Source organism: Cynocephalus volans, chromosome 1 (genome assembly GCF_027409185.1).
Source record: "Cynocephalus volans isolate mCynVol1 chromosome 1, mCynVol1.pri, whole genome shotgun sequence".
NCBI lineage: Eukaryota > Metazoa > Chordata > Mammalia > Dermoptera > Cynocephalidae > Cynocephalus > Cynocephalus volans.
The window spans coordinates 142,933,975-142,955,192 of NC_084460.1; the positions used below are offsets into that span (position 1 = coordinate 142,933,975).

Below are 21,218 nucleotides of genomic sequence, written 5' to 3' on the forward strand. Positions count from 1 at the left end.
GCTCCAGCAATAACTGTAACATTGTCCATACCAACCAAGGTAAGGAGCTTCCATGAACCTGTTGCATGGGAGAAAAGGAAAGAAGGTGTTTCCCAAGCCAACTGCCTAACAAAATCTTCTACTAACAGAAGAGGAGCCAGTGTGACCCACCCTATTACAATTATATTCTATGACCTCCAGCCCAAGAAAGGGCATAGTAGGTAAGTCATAAAAACCTTTCCTTCCTCTTCACACAAAGTATATTAAAATAGAGTCTCCTAAAGGTAAACAAGCAATGATATTCAGGGAGTTTTTAAAGAAGGAAACTTGGTCCAGGAGGATATCATCTCCACTGTTGCATAGTCTGCTACTTTCAAACCAGTCCACACCATACCTGAGTACCGTTCAAAATGCAGAAAATGAAGCCGAAGACAGTCCTGAGGTCATCATCACGAGCTAGCATAAAGTATGCCAGAATCCAAGTAAGTCCAAAAACTACTGCAATGGATAATGTGCCAGTAATCTTCTTTAGGAATGAAACATTTTTCGTGCTAGGTGAGAGAAAGCAAGAAAGAAAATATGGTTTATTAGGTTTTTACTTATTAATACCATTATTACTCTCCTATTTAGAATACAAATTCAGCTGCCATTGTTCATTTGACAATATTATGCCTCAGGTGGAAAAACAACAATGGTAGATCTTATATGTCACTCTGGAGAAAATCTTATTTAGCAAGCTTTATTAAAAAATGCATCAATCTGTTTAAAAGCTCATGTAAAAATAATTCCTTAAACATTGCTGCAGGCAAATTTCACTAAGAATCAACTTTTTCATTAGAATGGAATTTTAATTTTGTCAGTATTGCTACAGGATTGGGAAGTAAGGAATTCCTTTTTAGGGCATCTGGGACCTCACTATGCCTAGGGTTGACATGGGGGGAAAAGGTTATTTAGGTGTACTGATCTTCTTTCTTCTCATGGGAAATCTATAACCCCGGAATCCAGATGGACCATTTGACTTACTTTGACCAGTGGGACATTAGCAAATGTCACGAGTAGAGACTTGAAAACATTTGTTCCTTAGAGTTTGTCTTCTCTCACTGCTCTTTAGAACTCATGACTACTGTGTTAAGAAGCCTGGGCTGGCCTAATAGACAATGAGAGACCATGTGGAGCAGAGATGAGCTTTCCCAACTGAGCAGCTGCCACCCAAGACCGACCAACTAACCACAGACATGAAAGGGAGCCATCCCAGATCATCCAGCAGCATTTGAGCCAGCCAAGACTGAATAACTACCCAGCTGACACTCAAACTGATGACAACTAATAAATGTTTGTCATTCTAAGCCACTAAGTTTTGGGGTGATTTCTTATGTAGCTAATTTGTTAAACATTAAATTATGGCATGCTTTTCATTGCAACTAGGCCAATTTAAGAATCATGGGCTATCAGTCAAAATTTAGAAATACAAATTCAGTTAGTGTTTATGACCAAAAATAATATTATTCTGTATAAAGGATATATAACCAAATTTGCAAGTAGGCTAAGAAGCCTTCATCAAAGCTTTTCTGCATTGCTACTAAAATATAGGTTTTTAAAAATTTTTTTTAATTTATTTTTTCATTGACATGTAATAATTGTACATATTTATGGGATACAGTGTTATATTTCAATACATGAATACAATATGTGATGATCAAATCAGGGTGATTAGCATATTCATTATCATAAAAATTTATCATTTATTTGTGATGAGAGCATTTGAGCTCCTCTCTTCTAGCCATTTGAAAATGTACAATAAGTTATTGCTAATTATGGATGCCTAGCACTACTGTGGACCACTAGAACTTACTTGTGTTTATCAGAGATAGTATTTTCTCATTCATATAGGAGAGATGATATCTACCCTTGATCTGTAAAACATATATTTAAGACTATATTCCCTCTAATGATGGTGGCTTTCACTCATCTGTTCATACCAAGTGGATCCATTTGTGAGCTTACTATTGGCTCCCAGATGTGCTTATAGTAAGTCTACTTGGGATGAGCAGAGTCTTGCAGAATTAAATTTGAACTCATAGCCTTATTAGCACTGTGTCCTAGGCAATTTGTGCTGTGGGAGATGGGGGTAGGGGACAGAGTGTATATGTTTAATAGTTTCTGTTCTTTGTCTTTCCAACTGGAAGCTCTTGTTTTATGCCAGAGATGACAACAAAAATGCTTATTTGGGGCCAGAAAGGATACAGAAAGGAAAGAAATAGTCTGGATGGGAACTGGTAAACCAAAGAGCACATAACCCATTTGCAGGGCATGTGGGCTCAGTGTTGCCAGATGTTTCAATTTTTTCAAGAGAAAATCCAATTTTAAATGAAATCTCCAAATTTTTACATGTCTGCAACTAACTAAAGAAAATTTTAAAGCCATTGTGTAATTCAAGCAATACATGAAAAATACAGCCTACAGGTACTACTTTGTAAAAAGAAAATGCATTTACCAGCATCTTCTCACAATCCTCTCATTTCCTTAGTTACTAAGATCTGGATTTCTTGAATATTTGGGGTTGAAGGAGAAAATTTTTTCTTGAAGTCTTTGGTTTTAGCTTTTAGTTGGGCACACAAAGCACAAGAGTGCATAACCTAATGCAGTATACCCACACTGTGGTACTGATGTTAGAAGATGAGAAGATCCACTTTCTGAGTCAAAGTTTAAGGGAAAATCTCTCCTGACAGCCTCATAGTCTGTCACTGCCTCAGAGTTTGAAAACTCTTTTAGGAACTGCAGACCTATGACAGTGTATCACATGCTGGATGAATCTAGCCTGGCAGTTTCCCATTCACTGGGAATCTTACCTCCTCAGATTCTGGTTAGTCTTCCACAGCACTTTGATTGTGATGATAATAAATATAATAACATTATTGAGGAGGATAATGGACACAGGCATGATGAATGACCACAATAAAGGACTTTTTATAAAACCATTGCCTTCTGGATTTGCCAGCCAGCAGCTGTGGAGAAAAAAGAAATTATTTCAGCAGACCAAAAAGGTATACACATATTCATTCTCTCTATATTAATATTATTGACATTCACTCAACTGAAGGACCTGCCAAAAGTCAGTATTATTTTGCATCTTACACATTTCAGATGACTTTCAAGAATTCAACCACTGCAAACATGAAATGGGTCGGTTCTGCCATATTTCTCTGTGAGTCAGTATGGGCTAGTGGAAAGAAGACAGGCTTTTGAGTTAGGCAGTCCTGAATTTAAATGTCACTTCCTATAACTAATGAGGCATCTGACTTTAGGCAAGTTATTGCTTTTATTTTATTTTTGAATATGTAGTATATCCAGATGGTTCAAAATGTGAAAGGTACAAATTTTCATAGAGGGACAATATTCCTTCCTTCATCTGTCCCCAGCCACCCAGTTTCAACCTATGGTTTCTTGTCTTTCCTTCCAGATTTAAGCTTTGTATATGCTAGCAAATGCATAATTTTTTTGATATTTAAGAAAAGTGAAACACATGATACATGCTTCTATAACTCACTTAACAACATAATGTGGAGATCATTCTATATCAGAACATAAAAATTACCTTCATTATTTTTACAGCAGCATGTAATTCCATTATTTTGATATATCATAACTTATTTAAAGAGTCTCCTGTTGATGAACATTTTTAAATTGTTAGTCTTTTTAAAAAGTTTGAGAAAGTTATTTAATCTCATTGTACCTGTTTTTGTTTTTTTTGTGTTTGTTTGGTGGTAGTGGTTGTGGTGGTGGGTTTTTTTGTTGTTTTTTGTTGTCGTCATTGTTTTCTGATCTGAGGTGAGAATAATAGTAAACACCCCTTGGCATTGTTGAAAGAATTCATTCATTCACTTAATAAAAATTTACAGAGTACATCCTATGTGCCAGACATTGTTCTAGACACCAAATGATTAGCAGAGAACGAAACAAAAATCCCCTGTTTAGTGAATTTATATTCTGGTACAGAGAAATGGATAAAATAAATAAATAGAATATGTAATATGCCAGATGGTAACAAGTGCTGTGTAGAAAAAAATAAAACATGTAATTAGGGTAGAAATTACTGTGTATATATACATGGGAGGGTCATTTTAAATAGAGCAGTCTGGGAAAGTCTTGTGGAAAAAAGTGGTATTTGAGCAAAGACCTGAAGTAGATGAGGGGGAAGTATGTTCCAGACAGAGGTTATATCAAGTGCAAAGGCCACATCAAGTGCACAGGCCTTGAGGTGAGAGCTTTAAGAAACAACAAAGAATCTAGTGTAGCTGAACCAGAGCAAGTGGATGGGTTTTTAGAAAGATATAAATTACTTAGAGCTTTGTAGGCAATTGCCTGTACTCTGGGTGACATGGAGAGACATGACATGATCCATCTTGAGTTTTAAAAGTCTTACTCCAGGTACAGTGATGAGAGAAGGACATGAGAAAAAGTAGGAAACCAGCTAGGAGTTTATTGAAATAATCCAGGTGGCTTGGACCAGGAGAGGAAATGTTAAGAAATAGTCAGATTCCAGATATATTTTAAAATAAAGCAAAAGACTTTATTGGTGGGTTGGATGTGGGATATAGGAGAATTAAGGGTGACTCCAAAATTCTTGGCCTGAGATGAATCTACCAAGAAATGAGATGGGGAAGACAATAAGATGAGTAGGTTTGGGAGGGAAGATGAGGAAATGTCTATTAGACAGCCAAGTGAGGGTGTCGGGTAGCAGCTAGGTACTAGCAAAATAATGTGAGAAAGCTGACACATATTTGACATTCAATTAATGTTTGTTTTCTTTCCCCTGGAGGTAAAACACCATTATTATACATGCCTAGGATTTCTAAGTTGTTTTGCATTGGAAAGTTGTTATTTAAATAACTAGAAATGATATTTCTAATTTAAATGACCTAGGAGGAAACTGAGATAATGTTTAAGTCTCTGTAATGAATGAAAAAATGAAAAGGCGTGCCTGCCTCTAACAGATAGTGCAGGTCCATCTCTAAATAAAATGGTGAGAGCGAGCAAAGTGTATCTTGAGGACCTCTAGCCTCCCTTTCTTTCATCTGTGACTGGAGGACTACCCTCCTGCCACCTCCCACCTTCCACCTCCATACACAGAAAAAATAAGAGGGCCCTTAGTTAAGAACTTAATGAAATCCTGATGAGAACCACTTTCAAATCTCTGGAAGCCTCTTTGGTGACTAAGCAAGTGGCCAATGAAAAATACAGAACCATGTCTTATTGAGGCATACTTGAGAAACAGTTAAAAAGGGAAGGACAGGATAGAGAAAGGAAATGAACAATCCAACTCTATTAGATGTAGGCAGGGCAAATTATGAAACAATTAGACAAATATTTATATGAGTCTTGAGTTATTTAAACCCTAGAAAATACAATTTCTGAGAATCACAATTTGTACTGCAGGCATACATGTATGCATATACACGGATACAAATGTCTATGAGACTCCTCGGTTATCTCACACCAATGGGGAGACCTGGAAGGAAAATAGGCTCAGGGACCCAAGCCCATTAGGAGAGGTATACTAGGAGGAGACCCTCACCCCTCTATCCTTTGCACTACTTGAAGCAAGAGGCAGTCATGCTGGATTTGTTCTCACAACACCCCCTCCTTTTGTTATTCTGAATGGAATAAATCAGATTTTGAGAAACAGACTGCCAAGGACAAGGGTGGATCCTACGGTGAGACTAATTCTTGCAGTTATGGAGTGGGATGTCTAGAAATGAGATAGGAGAGTCACATAATGGAGGTTGGTCTGACAAAGAGCTATGGGCCTGAGGTCTGGACAGCATCACAGGTGGACCTCAGATGAAGTGTTTAACTCCTTGGTGACTTTGCTATAGAATATGGGAAAAAACAGCTTTAGCAATACAGCATACACTTGAATAATTTCCCCCCAATACATTATTATCTCCCACAGTTACTTCAACCATTCAGGAGAGTCAGAAACAGCCTAGATGATGAGGGTACAGAGAATGGGGGATCGAGCATTAAAGAGGAGTGTGGCCTGCCCTACATTCACTCCTTAACTGGGTCCAAGCAGAGACAGTATGTCCAGGAACTGGGTCAGGGGTGTCAGGTATGGCCAGCAGAGCCGGGAGCGGTGGGGGAGAGCACTGCTTTCATTTGGGTTGTTTTATTTGGGTTGCTTTGGGACTTAAGGTGGAATCTGGGGATAAGAACGGTGGATTTGTAAAATGAAAAGAGAGTATAAATTAAGGAACGGTTGCTATTTGGTAGCAGAAATACATGTAAAGAGATGAGCCTCAGTTCAGCTCAGCTTTCTTCTCTCCCTACTCACATAAAAAGCAAACATCATACAGTCAGGTACCTCCATTAGTAACAGTTAATTATTCACACTTGAGTCACAAGGAGAATTTGTTATGTGTGATAAATCATCATGAAATATTCATTATAATCATATCAACATAGAATTGGTTTACACAAGTAAGACATATGGATAGTGCACTTCAGGTTATTAAATGTTTTCACACTTGCCTGACCCCTCACAGAACCCCAGAGCACGTATTATTATTATTGTTATTACCATTTTCTAGATGAGAAAATTAAGATACAGGGTTACTAAGGATCATACCTACTGTGTCATATGATCTTTAAACTTAATGAAAGAAAAAAAGTTAGTATAAGAAATTTCAGATTTATAAATTTAGAAGGTGATTAGTTACTTTGAAAAGTATTTGTTAAAGGAAATTTCTAAGTTGTCTCACTTAAAATATAATGTGTTGTTTGAGAATTTGAAACACCCACCACCAGATATAGCAATTATAAAGTGAGATGCATATGTACAGTGACCCTTGGAGTCAACATCACTGAATAGTAACACTCTTATGTCAAAGAAATGGAAATTTTTTAAAATATAAACTTACATTTCCTCTTGCCGGTAGGCTAACTCCCATTGTGGATTATTCCTGTTCTGAGAATAAATAATTCCCACTGTTATCCCAGTTACTGCAGCTGGGAATCCTATGTGATAAAGAGAAGCACAGAATTAATAATTAAATTAAAGCTGGGATTAATTATAAAAGACCATGAATGAATTATACATCTGACCCTTTTCAGGATGCATGGTTCTTTCCACTAAGGACAATATACTAAGTGATGCCGTGATGGAGGTCAGTAGTGAACATAATTCTCCTTTCCTTTTTAGTGTTGGCTCTACATACCAATCCTATACTATTTTGGATACCTTTGTAACTCTTACCACAATTTCCATTCTTCAATGGCTTAGTTCCTCTTTCACTTGAATAAATTTAAATTTTGATATCAATAAAACAATTCTTCCTTTGCTAGAACCAATAAATTTCTCAAATAATTTTTCTTAAAGAGTCACTCTGATTGTCTTTCTTGAAATATTTCTTTTAAAGTAACTAGGAAGTTCATTATTTGTGGTCTAAATCTCAAATCAAATTAATAAAAAGAGATGTTAAAGGAAATTAGCATCTTTAAGTTAGCTTACGACTTATATCTAGTATATGTGCCTTTGACCACACCTGCCGCCTTCACTGGAGCATAAGCTGCTAGACAGAAAGTGTTCTTAGTGATCACTATATTTTTTATCTCCCCTGCCTCAAGGCCTTGTACTATTAGGCCTTCAATAAATGTCCATTTAAATTAAATGATTTCAAAAAATTAAATTCCTAAGTGGAGATGCACACTTACCCCATCCAATTAATGAGATGAAAAGAATGAAATGTTGAGGAAGAGGCTTCATGGTCCTAACTAGAAGGAAATAGAGCTGCGCAGCATTAAGTCCACTCCAGGTAAATGTCGCTAACAGAAAATAGTGCAGTGAGATAGCAATCCCTGTGCATTTGCAATTCGGGGTAGCAATAATGTCTGTTTGGGGCATTTCATTATTATCAAAGTCAATATCATTGTTGTCACTGTCACTTGTCTTCAAGTTCTTATTAGAGTTTTCGATTCCAAATATAAAGAGGAGGTTGAAAATCAACATTGCTGTGCACAGACTGACCAACACCCAGGTCACCGAGGCTCTTCTGCCTTTCCTGAAAACACATGTCAATATAAATAACTAAATGAAAACAAAACTGCAGAAAGGAAACTCCAGTGAAATTGTGAGAAAACAAAGGAAAATTATTACTCAATGTAAATCTAGCTCATTGCCTAGTGAGCCAGCTGGTAAATATGCCTTCCCAGTTACATTAGAAAAGTAAAACCTCTTATCTCATTTCCACAAAGAAGTGAGTTGGAGAAAATAGGTTGATGGATCCTTTTCTGAAACTGTGTTCTAATCTCCAAAGATGACTCCTGGTGAATCTTACTTCCCAGTATTTATGCCCTGTGTAGTCCCCTCCCAGGCCTGGCCTGTACCTTGATTTAACCAAAAGTACTTAAGGCCCGTTACACTTCTATGGCCCACAACAATGTTTTAACTTTTAAAAGTAGAAGGAAAAAAATGAACTTTTAGGTCAAAGAATATTAATCTACTCATCTTTGTACCAATAAGATCATAAAATATAATTTTAAAGAAATTCTTATAGAGGAAGGGTCTTACAAAGCCAAAAGTGCCTAGAGCCCACAAAAGTCATCACCAGGCCCTCCTGGCAGCTTTCCCTTTTGTGCTCCGGGGAGTTCTGAGCTACTACGTAGAAAGTCCAGCCACCCTGCTAAAGGAATCACATGGAAATGCTCTGATATTATATGAGGAGGGAGAAACATCCAACTGTCCCAGCATGCTAGGTGAGCCTCCAGGTGACTGCAGCCCCAGCCACCATCTGACTGCAATCTAATGAGAGAACCCAGCAAAACCAGCAGAAGAATCATCCAGCTGAGTCTAGTCAAGCTACAAAATCATTAGAGATAATAAATTGTTGTTTTAAGCCACTAAGTTGTAATGCAGTTTTTTATACAGCAATAGATAATAAGACTCTAGATTTGTAAGCATATACAAAGGCCATCTATAGAAGAGGCTCTGAATGGATTTTTTTTTTTTAATTTCAAAATAGAAAACTAGTGCACATTAGTAGATGAACCCGTGTTTAAATGTAGAGGAAGTCTCTTGAGTTATTAAACATATTTTTTTAAAACTCACTTATGCATTTTTAAATAAGGCCAAATATAATTTTTAAATAATTTTATATAACAATACATTTAAAACAAGATTATATAATATTTAGCTTACATTATATTTTAAAAGTGAGACTTCCATAAACATATTAAATTAGGTAAAAATACTTTTATTTGTTTCAAATCCTATTGCTACTGATTCTATTCTTTATAGTTTGAATAAACTGATGATTACTCTCTTTGAATGGCTTAATACAACAAAATTTCACATGTGTCTTTTCTGAAGACTTCTCGGAACCCTATTTCCATCGAATATCTTCCAAGAACTAATGTTCCAAGGATCATATTTTGGGAAATGCATGCTAATTGTCAAGTGGTCAAGATGTTCTGAACTGTCCTTTTAGTGTAAAACATGCCTGAGGACTGTTCCTTCATTTGAAGATATAATTTCTGAGTGTAGAACAAAGTGCTCTTTAAAAACAAACTGCTCTTTTTTTCTCCTCATATTTACCTAATGTCTTCGCTCTGAAAGAGCAGTTCTTTCCCTGATTTTGTCTGCATGCTGGCCTTGTTTACCAATAGTCTTCAGAAGGCAGTATGAGTGTGTACGTGTGTGTGTGCTGTGCTGTGGGGTGTGGTGTGGGGGTGTGTATGTGCAGGGTTGTGTGGTGTGCTATGTTTGTGTGTGTGTGTATGGTGTGCATGGTGTATGTGTGGGTATATGTGGTGTATGTGGGGGGGTTGTGTGCTATATACACAGCGTGTGGGGTGTGTATGTGTGGGGTGTGTGTGCTATGAGTGTGTGTGTGGTATATGCATGGTATGTGGGGTATATGTGTGGTGAATGTGTGGGATATATGTGGTGTGTTTGTGGTGTGTGTGCTGTGTGCTCTGTGTGTGTGGTGTGTGTGATGATACGTGTATGGTGGTGCGTGTGTGGTACATGTATATGCTCTGTGCTAGCCTATGTGTGCATCTTCAGATTGGCAGAGTATGCAAGATTTCCCTTCATACAGTTGGTCTGAAAAATGAGGTATAAAGTACTCTTTACTGCACATGTATTGTTTTCTTTTTTGTTTAAATGTAGATATATCTTTATATCTCCCCTAATGTCATATATAGTTCTGTGTATATAATGGCATACACTCCTATACTAATGAAAGTTATGCAATTTCTAAAACCTTCTGGATTTTTCAGACTGGAAGATCTCTTGGAATAGCTATTTCCCTAGGATTATCACTGAGCTTAGAGTTCCTTTTTGAGACTTTTTTTTTTTTGGTGGCTGGCCAGATGTGCTTAGATTCTAACATCTTCAGGTACCCCTCTGTTCTTAGTATCCCAGAATGTGATGAAAAAATCTATTTGCACATTGTATATACTTATACTTTTATTATGTTCCATCATAACTTCTCTAAGTCTTTGGATTTCCACACTAAATAAAAGGTTTATATTCAAAAACAAGACTCAGTCCATCCTCTTGACATTTTAGTTGAGATTTTTCTCAACAATTTGAAATTTCACTAAGTCTTTTGAAAGGTTTAACGACCAGAACTGCACAAAGTGCTCAGAATTCTTTCACATAAAAGTAAGATTAGTTCTTAATTCTTGCCTAATTTTGAACATAAATTATAATCCTCAGGGAGAGCCAGCTATTTTCAAATAGCCTGGCCCTTATTATAGAGTATTACTAAATTCTATGCATTATTATTATATGGGAACCTGCCCATGAACAAAGAAAACTATTTGATACAGGATTTAAGAATCATAAAAGTTTTGTTTTTGTTTTTGTTTTTAGTTTCCTGTTGAATTTTAATGACATCTGTGGTTGCAGAATATTGCTGGGGAAAATGCTGATAATGAAAGAAAAAAAAATACGATGACCAATGGAAGGAGTGAGATTTTAGGCAAAGGAGCTAGTTATGCAGCAACTGCAACTCATCCATATGGGACAAAATATTTGCCAGTACAACAGTGGTGACGGTAGAAATACAAATGAAGGGACAAGTATAAAAGGCCTTTAATTTTACATGACAAACTTGTGATTATGTGGCATGTAATTTTACTTCAAGGCACTCACCATGATTTGTAACTATATTTGCTTGTGTGTATATTTGTGTAATGTCTGCTTCCCCCCTGAGAATATAAATTCCATGAGACATAGGGGCTTATCTTTCTTGTTCATAGTTTTGTATTTAGCTCCTCAGATGGTGCTTGATACATAGTAAGCACTCAAGATCCCAGCACAGCACTCTACCAAGCCCGTGGCGCACTTGGTAGAGTGCTGCGCTGGGAGCGCAGCGACGCTCCTGCCGCGGGTTCGGATCCTATATAGGACTGACTGGTGCACTCACTGGCTGAGTGCCGGTCACGAAAAAATGACAAAAAAAAAAAAAAATTTTAAATGAATGGCAAGAGACTCATTTACTGTGAAAGGTGAAAAAGAGGAATCAAAAACAATTCTGGCTCTTTGGAGAAATGGCTGGTTCCAGAATGGGACAGAGAAAGGGAAAGATAAGCACAGCACTATCTATCGTCTTGCTGTGACTGAACAAAGGACGTGCCTAAAGACTGACAGAGACATGGCCCAACAACCTAAAGGGACTCCCTCTGGCCACATTCGGGAGTAGACTTCCTACAAAAGAGTGTAACAAATAAATATAGAAAGAATGATAGACGAGAAAATCATCATTTTTCAACCACTAATGTAATAATTTGTTTCAGTAAGGATCATCAATGGATACCAAAATCACAGAGCAAAACATTATTGGGAGACAGAATATCACGCAGTCTCAAAGTAACACCCCATGGATTACCTATTATTCACATAGGGAAAAAAATGAACCTTTACAATGTAGAAATCTGGCAGCCACGACTTTAAACAAGGAACCAAAAACTTACAACCAATAGGAGTACAGACTGATATGTACTTCGTGTTGTGTATGCACTGAAAAAGCTTCAATGATGTAGCATTCCCACCCAAAAAATTTAACTTGCATCTAATCATGAGGAAAATTTCAGACAAATTCTAAATTGCAGAACATTTTTCAAAATGACTTACCTACGAGTTTCAAAAATTTCAGTGTAATGAAAAGCCAAAACAAACAAAAAAGGCAGAGAAATTATTCTAGGCTCAAGGAGACTAAAGAAACACAACAACTAAATGAATTGAGGGGGAAGAAACAGGCATAATGAATATTATTAAGATAACTGGAGATATCTGAATATTTATCATGTATTAAGGTTATAATATTTTAGTTTAGTGTGAGAAGGCAAGCCAAGCCTGGCTGCTGATAACAAATGATTCTAAAGGAAAGATGAGTTCATCTTGAGCCCTCTTGAGTTTAAGAGGAAAACCAGGTAGGAACGCTCAATAGACCCATTTATTCCAGACATTCTTTCACTGTGGGCTAAGTACTATCCTCAGCCCTGGGTCCACAGTGATAAAAGCAAAACAAAGCAAACAGCACCAGAAACAACAAAATCAGAAGAGGTCACTGTCCTCATGAATTTTCATGCTGATGGGGCAAACAGACAGCAAGCAAGTAAACTGATAAATGAACAAGCTTATAAGAGATTACAGATTGTTAAAAAAAAAAAGTAGCATGTGACAAAAAATAAAAAGTGACATACAAAATTGGACCTTGAGTGAGGGGGCCAAGGTGAAGAGAGATGTGTTTATAGGTTATTACTTAAAATTAGATTTTTTTTAACTATGGAATTCAAAAACTTTAAAAAGTTTCATCATTTGAAGACTTTATATATATTTTGTTAATTACCTAATTTTCAAAAATTTACTACCTAGCAATGTTTCTTTCTCTTACAAATGCACATTTGTAGGCATTGGCTCTATTCAATACTATGGAATTATGACCTGAATAAAACTGTAAGGGACCACATTAATTTTATATGACAAACTTATAATTACATGGCATGTAATTTTCCTTCAAGGCACTTCCCACAATTTGTAATAATATATTATTTCTGTCTATTTCTTAGCCTCTCCAGGCCTGAGTGTCCTTCTCGGTAAAATGAGCATGTTGAACTAAGAGATCCCTTCTGGTTCAAAGAGACTGCATCTAATGAGACTATGTGCAGAGTAAATTATATCAAGATAGCAATTTCTCTTATGAGAAGCATCTGCTTCCCCTCTTACCTGGTGACAATCTGAAATATGATTGTGACAGCCAGACCAGTAACCGACAGTACACACCCAGTCTTGGAGAATACATCTAGTGATTCAGGATATTGATAGTCCTTTTTGAAAGTCTGAAAAAACAAGACTCATATTTTTAAATAACCATTCCTGAAATGTCAAAGTCAACATCATGAAGAGTTACATTGGTCGAAATAACCAAAAAGTTGGATATATCTGGATATGTCTTCTTTTCATAAAGCTTTTGACACATTTAAAAGATGAAATAAATTAATCCCTTATCTTTAAGCAGTTTAAGTGAAGTAGAGGCTTGAGAACAATTATCTAACTAATTCAGTTAGGGAAAATATATATATACTTTTCCTCATCTAAAATCAGAAGTTGTTTGGATTAATCCTAAATTGGGTAGAGTTGCTTCATTTATCCTTACATTATTTTTATGTGTAACTATAATCCAAGCCTATCTAAGATAATGCACTAAAAATAAAGTTGCAGAAGTATTTTCATGGACATGGAAAGATGTTCACATGATCATGCTAATCTTTTTAAAAGCAGTTCTCATTTTGTGTAATATTTCTATCCTGGCACGTTAGTATATATGCATAGAAAAGTATATTCCATGTACGTAGTCTTAGAAATCTGGAGAGTAGTAGTGGTGGTTACTGGATGGGTACGATACATATAATTCTTTTTGCTTATCTGTACTTTCTGATTCATTAAATTGTCAAAATTAGAGAAGCAATGTATGCTTATTTGTAAAACATGAAAGTAATATAGAGCATAATAAAAGGCACATATTCCTCTACACTGCCAGCTATCCCACACCATGCGCTACCTCTTAATATCCTATCTTTTTCCAGAGGTGACCTTTTCTATGTGCTTACAAATACTATTTCTATGTCTCTAGCACAAACACTTGGATGACATAATAGGATTATGCTTAAATTGCCATTTTAATATATCATAAATATTTTCCCATATCAGTATATTTCTGTTTAGTAACTGAATTTTCATACTTCATTTAATAAGGATGTATTGCTTTTTTAGGAAGAAAATAAAATAAACTTCATTTCAAAAAATAACAAAACAAAAAATTTATGCTATTTCTCATGGGCGGTACGCTGACTAAGGAGATACACAAAGAATCATAGTCTACAGAGACCTTCAGATCTTAGAAATTATCTGTTCACTCGGAGCCTATCTGTTCTTACTTTACATGCAATTCCAATCAGCCGTTTTTTTGAATTTCACAGCCTAAAACTAATTACAAATGTGGGTAGGTAGGCATTGAGGCAGACTCAGATATTAGTGAGAAGAAATGGCTGAAAGACTGACCTCAAAAAAGTAGAAAGATAACTTTGAAAAAGTAGTCTATATCATTTAATACGTATAGCAACCTGCTTGATTTTAAGATATCAAAAACAGTTAAAATTTTATCTTTAGTATCTTCTGATTGAGAAAGCAGATCTAACACAAATTAGAAAAGAAATCATCAAAATCAATTAAAATAAGAGGTTTGATAACTAAAATGAGAAAACTACAGTTATCTCAAAAAAAAAATTTTAAAGCAGAGTTCTTTGATAGTCAGTGGTGTACCAGTGTGTCCTACTTATCTTCACTGTCTTCCCAAATATAGCTACATCATCCCTACTGGGGAATGAAAACATTTGCTTCTTTTTGTTAGAGTCATAGCATTAATAGCCCCTCAATAAGGGGAAGACATGTGACATATCTCCCAATTCCATTGCATATAAAAACTTTCTATCAAATATATAAACTAACATGTTTGGTTTCAGCAGAGTAACAGGTTTCTGGAAATGAAACATTCAGAAGCTGCTCTTCTTGAAAGAGTCAGCCCAAGAACTTTTGGAGATGCATCTACAACTTCACACCAGCGCTAAGTGTTAGCAGTTACTGGCACAGTGTTGCTTTGGAGTTGAAAGAATGAAGAAATACACAGAGGAACTATGACACAAATTGAATGAATTCAAGAGCTTTTCCTTTTACATCTTCTAGCAAAAACTTAGTCCCTTGAATAATTCCAATGGAAAAAGCTTTGGGTAACTGATTTAAACTGTTCATGTATAGCTAAGTACGTACTGAACCTGTCGCAATCACGCACCTATGCAACCTTGTATCTAGCTGTAATAACTTCACACTTCGGACCATGTGAGTTAGCTGAACAAAGACTGTCAGCTCCTCTTTCACACATGGGCTCCTTTCCCATTATAAAATACACAGTGCTGAACTCATGTCTCTTAAGACCATATTGTAAAAACTCCACTCCACTTGCCTTTACCAGTACTTCCATTTTTAGTCCTATTACTCCATTCCCTGTTTTTCTATTTAACCCGAGTTGAGCATCTGTGTAAACTAAACTCCAAAGTTATCTTCAATTAGCACATACTAGAGTTGTGTATGAGGAAAATTCTTGTCTGTAAAAAGATTACTGCGTATATCCTTACCATCAACACAGCGAAATTAGTAGTGTGGTTGCAGCGGCAGTACAGGAACCCATCAGTGCCCCTGTCCTTGTGACAGCCATGTGTGTCCCAATCCTTTGTTAAAAAATTCCAATAGACACAAGCATAGGAATGGAGTTGGAATTCTCTTTGGTTGTACTGTGAATTGATAAGACAATTACAATTACTGATTTTTTAAATGTTTAATTGGGTAGAAAAGATCAAATAGGATAAGATAGTCATATGTGAAATCAATTAAATATATGCCAAGCATCAGAATCTTAATTATAGATTAGGGAGGGGAAAAGAATATAAAATTCAAAAAAAATTTAAAAACAGAAAAAAGCAAAAAAAAAAAAAGTAGAATAAATATATATAAAATAATATAAAATTCAAATTAGTTAACACTGCATTTAGCTAGTTTGACAAAAGTTATGGACAGGAGGAAGGTTTAAATGAATGCTTCAGAGAATCTTTCAAAGAATCTTTCTGTAGATTTTTTTACCCACACTATCCCTGCTTGTGTAATCAAGAGTGGGCTGATTTTTTATTTCTATTAATGGGAAAACTCACCTTTGGCCTAAAGACCATTTCAACAGACACACACTCATCTTGCTCATTTTCATCAATTTTGCTTGAGACAACTTTTTGACTAAAATTTGAGTTAGCTGTAAAAGTTTTTGATTGGAAAAGCTTGTTGTTTTGAAACACTATAAAGCCATATGCCTTGGTGTTACCTGTGATGGGAGAAAAAGACATTAAAAATGAACCCTAGGGTAAACAAGACTCAAAGTCCCATGTCATTGTTGAACTGCAAGGCTGCTTAATATTGGAATAGAGTACAATAAGCATGGTTTGCTGGCTGAAACTTTGCCTAATTGCAGTATGTAATTGACATATATAACCCATGGTTGACCATTCTACATTAATTTTTTCCCTGAGGTTGAGTTTGCTTACCTTCTATATGGGAAAATAATTTCTGCCCAATCCACTTCAGGGAGGTATTGGGAGGATCTCACATAAAAGTAAACATTTTGCTTTCTATGCAGTGAGATGGAATGAACACATCGTGTAGGTAAACCCCAGCCCCTGTTGCTTCCCCCACCAATAAGATATTGGACAAGAAACAGCAAAGAGTGTGATGGAGTTTGGATGTGTTGTCCCCACAAAAACTCGTGGAAATTTGATCTCCAATGTGGCAGTGTTGGAAACTGATTGGGTCATGGGGGCAGATAGATCCCTTATGAATGGATTAGTGCTCTCCCTATGTGGGGGTATTAATTAGTGAGTTCTTGCTCTATTAGATCCCATGAGAGCTGGTTGTTTAAAAGACCCTGGCACATCCCCTCTCTCTCTCTTGCTTCCTCTCGCCATGTGATCTGCTTGTACCCGCCGACTGCCTGCCACTTTCTGCCATGAGTAGAAGCAGCCTGAGGCTCATGCCAGATGCAGCTGTCCCAGAATTGTAAGCCAAATAAATCTCTGTTCTTTATAAATTACCCAGTCTCAGGTGTTTCTGTTACAGCAACACAAAACAGACTAAAACAGGGTGAATATCAGGATGGCTGTGCCTAGAGAAGTTCCCTGTGAGGTCTGCCTCCTGGTCAAAGGGACTGAGCAGGGACCAACTGTGTTACTTCACAGAGAAAAGAGCTCAAGTGACTCTTTGAATGGAGTTTTTGAGCCAGGTACTTCACTATCTCTTGAACTATTAGTCTCTGTTATGTCATGACGATCATGGGCTTTTCCCAAGGCTGGAAGGCTACTGTGAAACATTTCCTCTGGACATTGGTAAAAGTGGTCAGCTGTCATCAAAGATGCTGGAAGAGCAAGGCTGGAGCAAAGGGTTTAGCACCTGGCCTAGCCATGGCAGTGGCAAAACAGAACCAGCTGAGGAATGCCTCCCAACGCTTTCCACAGCTATTGGTCATACCTAAAATAGCAGAAGAAACAACACTTAAGTATGCATTTTAACTGAATTAACTCCCTGCACTCTGCTGTCTTTTACAAGTGATATAAGGAAAACAGTGACCATGTGACCCGCTTATTTAGTCATGTGATTTGAGAGGGAGGCAGGCAAGGCCCTGACAGCCCCCACGTGTCCTCCTCTGCCTGCCATGTTGTTTTAGCCTCTTGCTGGAAAGATAGACATAGGTTTCTGCCTTTTTTTCATGACACTTTGACCTCACCAAATTGTTCCTCCTGGACACTAGATAACAAAGCTAACCCTAAAACTGCAGCAAAACTTCTTTTTCTTTTTATTTTTTTGACAAAAGAATGATATATTTGGTGTACAATTCAAATCTGTAGAGTATATAGTTTTTTTTTTTTTAATGAGAGACCCTGCTCACCCCTCACTTCAATCCTACAATATTTTGGTCATTTATTTTAAAAATCATCATTTTCATAGATATTCAGATTCATTAGAAGAAATTACATTTATTATTATCTTGTAATTTTTTTTAATCTCTATATTTCTAGATATATCCACTTGATGTTTCCTTACTTATATTCTCTCCCTCCCTCTATTTTACTCTTTCTTTCCTTGATCAAATTTGTCAGTTACAATTACTGATTTTTTAAATGTTTAATTGGGTAGAAAAAAATCATATAGGATAAGATATAGTCATATGTGAAATTAATTAAATATGTACTAAGCATCAGAATCTTAATTATAGATTAGGGAGTGGAAAAGAATATAAAAACAAACAAAATTACACAATCTTGTGCTTGCTTATTCATTAGTCTTTTCAAGGATTCAATTTTCCATTTTGTTGATCAAGTCCAGGATTTGCTAATTTCTACTTTTATTCATTTCTACCTTTATATTTAATAATTACTTCCTTCTAGCTTTCTTCTTATTTATATATATATTTTTTTATGCTTCTTTGGCTAAATGCTTAGATCATTTTTTAAACAATTTGTTTTATTTTCTAATAAATGTATTAAAGGATATACATTTTCCTTTAAATGCCTTTGTCCACATCCCATAAGCTTTGGTATGTGATGCTATCATTGCCATTAATTTTCAAGTAATTTGTAACCTGCACTTTAAATTCTTGTCTAACAATGGTGTTTTAAAATTTTTAATTGGATAAAAATGTGCTGTATTTTAAGTTTTATTTTATTTTTAATTGACATATAATAATTGTAAACATTTATGGGGTACAATTTGATGTGTTTATTTTTTTCTAATGTATTTATTTATCCTTGATGTTTTGATATATGTGTACATTCTGGAATGATCAAATCAGGCTAATTAACATATCCATTGCCTCAAATATTTATCCTTTCTTTGTGGTGCGAACATTTAAAGTCCTTTCTTTTAGCTATTTTGAAATATACAATACATTATTATTAAATATAGTCACCATGCTGTACAATAGATCACCAGAATGTATTCCTCCTGTCTAACTGAAACTTTGAACCCCTTAACCAATGTCTCCCCTAATCCCCATCTAACCCTCTCCCCACCCCACCCTCACCCCAGCCTCTGGTAACCACAATTCTACTCTCTAATGTGTTCTACATGTTTTAGATTCCACTTATAAGTGAGATCATACTTATTTGTTAAATTCATTTGTTAATTTGGGTATTTGTTAAATTTTGGCTATTTTTTTCTGGTACATTTCTAGTTTTATTGCATTGCAGTCAGGAACTATGTCCTGTAAAATTTGTATTTTATAAAACGTATGAGCTTTTCTTTTTGACCTAATAAATAGTGTTTTTTATGTACTCCATGGATATTTAAAAATAATTTTTATTATCTGTTTTCATTCTACAAACAAAAACACATTCGTGCAAATATATATAAAGGTCAAGTTTATTAGTTATATTTGTCTATATGATATCCAATTTCTGGAGTGTTTTGGTCAATTCCTTCTGTATTTCCAATAATTGTTGCTTATACATTTCAATTATGTCTTTTTAGGGAAACAAAGAATTAAAATATAGATAGTTTGGGGGGCTAGTATTATTAACCAACATAAAAACATGTCCTTTTGAGTCCAATCTGGGTCTCTGTCTCTTAATAATGTTTTTAACCCATTGACTATATGAATTATTTATATGGAATAAAAAATTCTATCCCTACTGTTCACCAAACACCAAAATAAATTCTAGGTGCACCGAAGACCTAGACATGAAAACAAACACTAAAAACATTCAGAATAAAACATAAGATATGGTGACTTTAGGATGGGGAAGGAGTTCTTTTTAAAAGACATAAAGTACTAATTATAGAGAAAAAGATTAATACATTGATACATTATAAATTAAAATTTTGGTATGACAAAAGACATCCAAAACCAAGGAAAAGATAGCTACAGACTGGAGTAGAGATATTTGCAACTTACATAACCAACAAAAAATTAGTATTCAGAATCCCTAAGGAATTTCTAAAGACCAATAAGAAAAAGACAAGCAACCCAATAGAAAAACGATCACAGTATTTGAAAAGGCAAGTCACAGACTAGGAAATCTGAGTATCTAATAAACATATGGAAAGATGTTCAAATCAAAGGAGAGAAAAATAGAACAATAACATGACTATTGAACTTCCAAGCTGCAAAAGGAAAATAATATCTGTTTCATAATTATCAGATAGGCAAAACTTAATAAGCTTGATAACACACATGGATAAACCTCCAGAAAAGGATGTTAAGTTTAAAAAAATAAGTTCCGTACAACATGATACCATTTATGTAAATATTTAAAACATCCCCAACAATAGGATATTTTGTTTACAGATACATAAATATGCAGGAAAAACTGAAAGATAACCATGAAAATGATACACGCTAAGTTCAAAAAAATGTAATTTCTGGGGAGGAGGGATGGGAAGGGACAAGGCAGAGAGGGCTTCAGGTGCAGCTGTAATATCTTCTTTGTTTTTTTAAGAGGTCTGAAGCAAATATAGCAAAATTTGACAACTGTTTACCTTGCTGGTAGGTACATAGGTGATGCTTACATTATTTTCTGTACTTTTCTGTATGCATGAAATATTTTAAAATTAAAAGAAAAATACAAAAGAGCATAAAAGACTTAGATTTAGTCTCTACCCTCACAAAGCATGTGGCCAAAGCAAATGGGAACAAAATTCCACAACATGCCAGATCCACGAATAATACTTTCTTCTTTTTCAATGCTATTACAAATTTATTCTTTCTAAAACATGTACTTTATGGCATTGAATTTTTTTATATGGGGAGAGAAGAAAGGTAAACGTGCGTGTTTGATTTGCTCTTTTTTTTTTTTCTTAAATTTTGAAAAATACAACCATTTCAAGTTACACATAAGAATTTCTGAAAGGCCATATGCAACATGACAGGGAGCCCGTGGTGGTGGGCACTACATAGAAGAGATATATACTAAAATGACAACTATGCTAATTAAATAAATTGTTCCAAGGGTAGGTCTGTAGGATGAATCTGAGCCTGTGAATGTCGTGCCACTAGCAAATATGGTCAGACCTGTGCCTGGATACTCTTAAAATATATAAAATGGAAAATGGAACCACTTCAGCAAGATTTTTATAGGAAAAC

At 35.6% G+C, this 21,218-nt stretch overlaps 1 protein-coding gene across 1 annotated transcript in view; it reads right to left on the bottom strand.

Annotated features, from left to right (window-relative positions):
• Positions 1 to 21,218, bottom strand: part of ADGRG7 (adhesion G protein-coupled receptor G7) — a 70,999-nt gene that overhangs the window by 10,217 nt on the left and 39,564 nt on the right. Inside the window, exons 10-16 of the mRNA XM_063087546.1 lie at positions 16,249 to 16,412; positions 15,679 to 15,834; positions 13,214 to 13,326; positions 7,693 to 8,039; positions 6,900 to 6,996; positions 2,829 to 2,984; positions 374 to 530 (exon numbers count right to left, since the gene is read on the bottom strand). Of these exons, the coding sequence (XP_062943616.1) occupies positions 374 to 530; positions 2,829 to 2,984; positions 6,900 to 6,996; positions 7,693 to 8,039; positions 13,214 to 13,326; positions 15,679 to 15,834; positions 16,249 to 16,412 (1,190 nt within the window). The remainder of the gene's footprint in view (positions 1 to 373; positions 531 to 2,828; positions 2,985 to 6,899; positions 6,997 to 7,692; positions 8,040 to 13,213; positions 13,327 to 15,678; positions 15,835 to 16,248; positions 16,413 to 21,218) is intronic.